At 42.2% G+C, this 8,239-nt stretch overlaps 1 protein-coding gene across 1 annotated transcript in view; it reads right to left on the bottom strand.

Moving 5' to 3' along the window:
* Positions 1-4,120: 4,120 nt before the first annotated feature.
* DCDC5 (doublecortin domain containing 5) overlaps positions 4,121-8,239 on the bottom strand; it is a 67,405-nt gene continuing 63,286 nt past the window's right edge. Inside the window, exon 20 of the mRNA XM_012725095.1 lies at positions 4,121-5,044. Within this exon, the coding sequence (XP_012580549.1) occupies positions 4,985-5,044 (60 nt within the window). The 3' untranslated portion in view covers positions 4,121-4,984. The remainder of the gene's footprint in view (positions 5,045-8,239) is intronic.

Raw genomic sequence — 8,239 nt, 5'->3', positions numbered from 1 at the left:
GAAGACAGAGAATCTGAGTATTTTGTTATGCTTACTTTAAGGTTAATAATTGAGTCATGAAGCTTTTTTCTATATTGTTTTTGTTTCTCATGCAGACTCAGTTGTAAACAATGATGAAGGGTCTACCTGTCTCTAGCTACAGGCTAAGTCTCTCCTCAGCTGCGGGGTCCCCGCCAGGCCAGCGCGTGTGCCAGCCTGTGGGGAATGCAAATAAGCCGTCAGACCCTGCTCTGTCCTTTTCTTACACAACTGGGCGATGCAATGGTGAAACCCCTGAGAAAGCAAATCCAACCTCCGGGTTGAGGGAACAAAAACAATGTGAACAGTGAGTTCTTTGAAAGGAAACTGCTTCCCTATGGTAGAAAATAAGGGGGAAGGGAGCCCATGCAAGGAGCCCAGCAAGCGGGCAAGGTGGACCCTGGGGAGTGTGATATTACACAGGAACATAATGGGGTTGACTGCATACTTGCCTAATTACTGGAGCTATTAAAATCTCTATAATTTAGATTCAGGCAAAAAAAAAAAAAGCTTATATAAATGCACACACATGCTCCTGATTGGATTTTATGAATCCACTCCTCGTGATTCTAAAAGGACACCTCCCTGCTGTGTACATGTGGCTGCTAGACCCGAGTGACCTTCTCCCCCAGACCTGCCCCTACCCCCCAGACTAGTATACTCTCTTACTGTAATAAGCAGTTGGGTTAGATAAGGAGGCGGGTGATGGGATCATCTGTATAGCAGCCGAATTATAATGGCTTGGTCAACGGATTTAATCTAAACCAAATGCTTTGGGATTCTGAAAGCTCCAGGAACAGAGAAAATATAAGTTTTATATTTGCCCAAGTTCACACAGAGAGCAGAGAGATTCCAGAAGCTCACAGAGTGGTAGCAAAAAAAAAAAAGTTTTTCCTGAGTTCAATCAAAGGAACAAGTAGGGTTACTTTGTAATCACCTTCTTTTCCCTCCTCTACCCCACTTGTTCTTTTCTCTTGACACAAAGCAGTTATATGCTTAATGCCAAACTTAATGAATTTGACTAAATGAGCACCTATAGTAGATACTCAGTAAATAAATTCTTAGATCAACGAATAGGCAATAGAGTATGGTTTAGTGCCCAGGCTTTCAGCATCAGACTTCACTCTGTCCCTTCTAGCTATGATATTTACCAGTGCCTCAAGTACAAGATACACAGTACAGGACAGTGAGAGCCAAGAAGCAGCAGCAGATTGCCGCAGGTAAGGAAACTAGTGATTAAGTAGAACGCTTGATATGCAGAAGGCAACTTCCTGGCTAACATTCACTGTTTCCTGCACGGAAGCCTTGACTTCCATCAGCTCATCTCCTCACAGCCCCCTGCTGGCAGCAGTGATGCAAATGGAGATGTTCTCCTGAGGTCTCTCTGTCAGCTTACTTATATGTGTTTTGTGGTGAACCCGGTATCTGCTGGTCGATATTCAAACAGGATTGATGGATACCCCCAGGACTTATCCCTTCTTTACCAATTCCAGTTCTTTCTCCACAAGCCCCATAAAAGAGTAGAAGATGATACTTACTACACTCTGCAAATGGTATTTTTTTTTATTTCGTCATTCACCTATGTATATACTCAACAAATGTTTTCTGACAACTGTGTGCATTTGACTATCAATTTTTCTGGTACCTTCTATCTCTTTACCCAGTACTTTTTCCTTTAAAGCATTTATCACTAAATGTTTTCTTAACTAGTTTCCTAACCTACCTTCACTAGGCCAGTAAGGCCAGATTGCCTCCTTGTTCAGTATTATAGCCTCAGCTCCCAGAGCAGTTCTGGCATATCACGGTTATTCTATAAATGTAATTAAACAAACTAAGCCCAGTCCCTCACTTTGGAATATTCTTTGGTCCCCAAATTCTTGAGTAGACAACAACCCTATATATCTGTTATTAGCATCCTTTAAAAAATGTTGACTTGGCCCTCCCTGGTGGCGCAGGGGGTTGAAGCACTGCACTGGGAAGCTGAAGCCACTTCCGCATGAGTTTGATCCCCGCCTGCCCTAGAGGAGGTCCACATGGCGCGGCAGACCTCTCCTGACCCGCCTACTTCTCCCCTCAGCAGTGTACTTCGTCGATCTGCCTCTTCTGCACCCCACTCTGTCCCTGGTGAATCCTCTCACCCTCCGCATCTCTGGCCTGTACCCCACTTCTGTATGAATAAATAAATCTCTCTAAAAAAAAAAAAAAGAGCACAGCACTAAGAAGCTTAAGCCACTTCCGCATGAGTTCGATCCCCGCCTGCCCCGGAGGAAGTCCACATGGCGAGGCAGACCTCTCCTGACCCGCCCGCTGCTCCCCTCAGCAGTGTACTTCGTCAGTCGGCCTGTTCTGCTCCCCACTCTTCCTCTGGTGAATCCACTCACCGCCCCTGCATTTCTGGCCTGTACCCCAGTTCTGTATGCACAAATAAATCTTTAAAAAAAAAAAAAGTTGACTAATTTGCAACTGTAGAATCTTCCTCCCCCTCTGTGTTGAAATGATTCCCAATTTATGAGTGTCATGTGCTCCCCTTCGAATGACTACAAGGTTGCTCTGACATGTATTAGGCTGTTCACACAAATAGAGGAAAGTTCCTGATTTTGATGCATTAATGCCTCACTTCTGGTGACAGAATACTCCCCTCCTCCATGTCAGGACTGAAATTCTAGAATATATCTGATTTGAATTCTACGTCTGGGATCTCTTTCTTCCCACTACGATAGCACAATGGTACTTATTTCTTTTGGATCTGCATGAAATCATATATCTAGTCTTGAAGACCATTCTTTTATTCAGAAAAGAAGGAAAAAAATGCTTTCCCATGCTTTGTGACATCTGATGCTAAAAACAACTTTTGGGGGCTAGTGAGAAATATTATTCTCATTTTACAGATGAGAAAATAGATCGGTCCCCTGGGTTGTAGGAAGCACTCGACTCCTCATTTGATATTTAACAAAGATTTACGGAGTACCAACTGTGTTCCAGGCACCGTGCTGGGCTCTGGGAACAAAGCAGAGAATAAATGGAGTGCCTTGCAGGGCATCTTAGGCTTCCAGTGTCATGTTGTTTTCTAATCAGAGAAGTCTAGTAAAGGACAATGATGCTAAATTATAATCCCAAGTACTTTTTATATAAAATGTAAGTGTTAAGGAGGTTTCCAAACAACACCTTAACGGCAGAAAAAGGCACTTTACCATCATTTCTGAGAGTACAGTACAGCTTTGACTAAGTGAACTGAAGTATAGTTGTAAATGACTTTAAATGTAGTGACCAGAAAGTTACCTGAGCATTTGGAAATATATCTCTCTTCTATAAAAGAGCAGTGAATGGATAGCATGGCAGTGGATACAGCTGGGGGTTCTGTGCTTTTCTACAGCCAGGAAGCAGCGATTCCCAGGCAGGCTCCAGACATTTGTGGCCACTCTTCTGCTGCCAGGCCTGTCTGTGTTCCTATTATTCTCCTGACAGACAAAAGGAAACAGACTGTATTCCCTTCTGCCTGTAAGAGCAGCAAGTAAAATGGTTTTGTGACTGTAAGAAATGTCGACTTAATTAGCTTTTTTCTTCCAGGTAATAAGTTTTTTCTCTAAGGAATGCCTCGAATTCACAACACAGTTTGAGAAAATTTATATTTCCTTTTCTTTTCCCATATAAGATTTGTAGAGACAAAAATCACATTCAAAGATGATAAGAAGTCTTCATGGTTTATTGTTTTTGAATATAACAGTCAATATAAAATATTACAGTCATAGATAACATATTACCACAGTGAAAGAATCTACTTTATTGGACATGTACTGATATATACCAGTGAGAGGTATGGATTCTGCATTTGCCAGACCTTGCAGATTATAGAAATCAGAAATCGCTTCTCTTAAATTGGGAGTGCTTCAGTGCTTTACTTGGAGGTTCACAGATGTTTTTCAGGTTAGTCAGGGAACTCCTTAAAATGGTGTGTATCTGTATATCTATCTATCTATCTATATATGTATATGTATATATATACACACATACACATGTATGTATATATATGTATATATACATGTGTATATATATGTGTATATATATGTGTATATATACACACACATATATAATCACTTTTTTTTATATTCTGTTAGTTATGGCTTTTCAAAAGATTTCAAGATACTCAAAGGAGTGCGTGAACCACAATAGTTTGAGAACTGCGTAATAGTCTACTGAGGTTTTGAATGTTGTCAATTCATTTGTAAGTAATTTCACATAATTTTTGAATGTTTCCTTCAAGTCAACATCTGAAGCCAAAATGTATAATCATCAAAGAAACAGTGTAAGACTATAAGATGCCTCATTTCCATCATGGCATTTATTTCATTTGCACAATTTTGAGAAGTGTTTCTTGCTTCTGGAAAACAGAAAAGACTACCCAACTATAACTTGATTTGACTCTGAGGATCGCAGCTTGTGAGCAGCTGACTGAAACGGAATTCTATAATGCATACCCTCTGGTCCCACTGTACCGCTGCAATTTCAGCTGTGGCCCAGCACAAGAGTAGGAGACAGCTAAACTTCATCTTCTCATCACATTGCTCTGAGCATTATGAGCCCTTGTGGGCAGAGTTCTGAGCGAGGTAAATAAACACAAGTGTCTCTGTCTCCCTAGGTTCTTATTCTGTAGTTGGGGAGACAAAAGATGTCCCCTGTATGTGATGCTTTGCCCACATGACCACTTCACAGTCTTAAAAGCCTAGAGAATGTTCAGGATTTCACTAAAATGCAAATGCAAAGTCTCTATGGTGAACATGCCCTTGATCATGATTGTCTTATTATGAGTTTATAGATAATGTGTACCTAATGTTGGTCATTTCCCCAAATCTGCTCATGAAAAAATCCACTTATTCTGAGGAATAAATGTAAGGACTAAATTTTAATATTTATAAACTACATAGATTCCTTTTATAGAAGTGGATTTTCCTAAATTCAAAGTCTTCAGCTATCTAAATAATTGGCCTTCTGCCACAGTCTTCTGTTTAGGTGAAGAAAGCTTTCTTTCCTATAAAGAGAAAGAGAAAAAAAATCTATACACACACATACATACTTATTCATATATACACATACAGAAGAGGTTCACTCGAAGTTGCTATTTTAAACACAGATATCAGAATGGGAACATTAAAACTTGATAAGATTTGTAAAATTTATAGAGGCATCCCCTTCAAGGCCTGGGATGAGTTATGAAATCTAATTTTGTTTTCATAGCTCTGTGATAAAATTTTATCAATGTTATAAAAGGGGTCTTTACTAAGACTGACCGGAAATCTGAACTATCTAGCCAGGCAATAAAAACACATTCCTTAGCTGCAAAGTGTCAGACAAGCAAGGTTTAACTGCAATTGATCGGTAAGTCTTCCTTTTACAGTTGAGTGCATTCACTTTACCTCATAGGATAATAGTTTTTTTTTTTTAATGGTTTTTCCATTAATATCAGACTTTGGTGTTAGTAAGAAACAAGAAAGGCATAAAAGGGAGAGAGACATGACATCAAGAAAGAACCGTGCAGCCTCTAATGGTAGAGCACTCGTGCCCACATGAAGTGCTTGTTTGTGGTGGGCTGGAACTTTGGTGACCCTTTGTTATGGAGTGAATTGCTCTGCTTGTGCCCCTGCCCCCCAAATTCACATGTTGATGTGGTAACCCTCAGCGTCTCAGAATGTGATCCATCTTATTTGGGAACAGGGTCATTGGAGATGCAATTAGTTAATATGAGGTCATAACAGAGTGAAAAGGGCTAGCTCAATGTGATGTCTGTCCTTATGTAAAGGGACAACTGGAACACGGGAAGGCAGAGGGAGAATTCCATGTGAGCAGGAAGGCAGCCACTGGGGTAATGTTGCTACAAGCCAAGGAAAGCCAAAGACTGCAAATCAGTAGGCACTAACTAAAGCAGAGACATGGAATGGATACTTTCCCACTGCCCTCAGGGGAGCCAACCCTACAGCACCTTGATCTCAGTTGGTCTTTGAGCCTCCAGACCTGCAAGACATTTCTGTTGTTTAAGCCCCCACTGGGTGGTTCTGCATTATAGCAGCCCTAGCAACTAGCACTGTGGATGTTCATAGAAATTGGGGTAGATTAGTGAGACCTCTGAAGCTTCTGGTGTCCTGAGGAGGGGGTGAGCGCCTCTGGCTCGAACAGGGCAGCACCCCTTCCACCTTGGGTTCGAAATTCAAGTACACCCCATTTTGCCTGATTTAGCTGTCAACAGGGAATTCCTCCAAGCAGGCAGCGACTAAACCATAAAATTACTCCTTGAAGGCATCCATTGAACTCAGCTTAAGAATTAATAATACCCTGGGTCCTGTGTGCTGGTGCAGAGTTAAAGCACAGCACTAGGAGCTAAAGCCACTTCAGCATGAGTTCCATCCCTGCCCCAGGGGTGATCCACATGGTGCAGCAGACCTCTCCTGGCCCACCCCTTGCTCCCCTCAGCAGGGTACTTGGTCAGTCGGCCTGTTCTGCTCCCCACTCTGTCTCTGGTGAATCTTCTCACCACCCCTGCACCTCTGGCCTGTACCCCAGTTCTGTATGCATAAATAAATAAATCTTTTTTTAAAAAAATAAATAATATCACACACTTGAATGTCTACAGTGTTGGAAACCTACAAAGGTTTTCTAAAGCAACACAATATAAAAGGCTCAGACTACGTGGTTCAGCAAATCCCAGATCTGCCCTTTATTGACTTTGGGTAAGATATTTCACTTTTCAGAAGCTCAGTTTCCCCATCTGTACAATGTAAAAGCAGAAGCAGGAGAATGATCTGATTTGTAGGGTTTCGTGAGTATAGAATGAGAGACAACAGCATAATAGTCCAACATGGTGCCCGGCACAGGCAGACCCTCTAACAGCATAACACCATCTGCATTTATGAACTTATTTGGTCCTTACACCAAGGTACTTGCTCAACAGCGCCAGGGGCAAGAGTTGAGGGGAGACATTAGATATGGCAAAGTCACTTTGATTTTATAGAAGAGGAAGCAGCAGTTTAATGTGCCCTCAACTGGTGGACATCAAGTCCAAAGGCCTCATGAACCCCCGTCCACTGCGCTTTTCCCTGCATGTCTCCAGTAGTCACAATGTCAGCCAGGAATGGGAGAACCAGCATGGATGCAAGACTGTTTAAAATAATCTCAGAGTAAGTCTTTTTCACTGGAAGGAAATGTGGCTTTAAGGAATCAAGGTATTTTCCCAGTGTTAAGATATTTAGGCCAAGACACCATGAATCTCAAAAGTGTGCCACAACTGAAATTTAAAAGAGGGAGGAAGGGCCCATCAACAGTCCTCTTTTGTATCTGTTCTCTAAAGTGGAAATTTGCTCCTCTGGGCCCCTAGTGCCCAGCAGCTCTGGGAGCTCAAGGCAGTTTCGGTGGAAGGGTGAGAGGCAGTGCCTTGTTTGGGACTCTCCTAAGCTGGCTGGCTCCCCTTACATGTGTGTCTGGCTATAGAGATCAGTCTGGGTCATTCTGTGTCACAAAGTAAATATGCTGAAAATTATTACTATTTCAAACAAATGTTTAACTGTTCTCAGATTATCTATGACACCACAGGCCAAAGTCACAGCAATCTAACCTGGGAGTGAGTTGACTTTACTTCGTGATTTATGGAATGAAAATTCTGGGCACTCCGTGGGACTAATTTAATATGAAACATTCAGATGTCTGTCTTATAATGCCATTCATCTTTTCTTAGCCTGCCTGCACCAGGGGGCATGTGGTTCAGAGAGCAGGCTCTCCCTTCTCAGCCACAAATCATCACACTTGTGAAAGGGGAGACATGCCTTCCCTTTCAAGCCAGTCTGCTTCCAGCAGAAGCAAGTGAGCAGAGCAGGGTGCATCTGGACGCTGATGGGAGGAGTGTTTTCCACTCTAACAGGCCTAGGGAGCATTTTGAAAGTTACAGTTGGCAATGAAGAGGTCATCATCAATGGTGCTTTGATTTGCCTTGTGATAAAGGAAACTGAGGTAGTCTATACTATGTTATCAAAGTGTAAGAAGGAAGGTAACATGATGTGAAACTGCATGTCTTAGCATAGACTACCAACTGAGTGCCATAGGCTTATAAACAAAAGAATGTGTTTCTCGGGCCCTCCCTGGTGGCGCAGCAGGTTACAGCACTGTACTGAGAATCTAAAGCCACTTCCGCATGAGTTCGATCCCCGCCTGCCCCGGAGGTGACCACATGGTGTGGCAG

Source organism: Condylura cristata, unplaced genomic scaffold (genome assembly GCF_000260355.1).
Source record: "Condylura cristata isolate star-nosed mole 26May11 unplaced genomic scaffold, ConCri1.0 scaffold00015, whole genome shotgun sequence".
NCBI lineage: Eukaryota > Metazoa > Chordata > Mammalia > Eulipotyphla > Talpidae > Condylura > Condylura cristata.
This window is presented reverse-complemented; position numbering and strand designations above follow the sequence as displayed.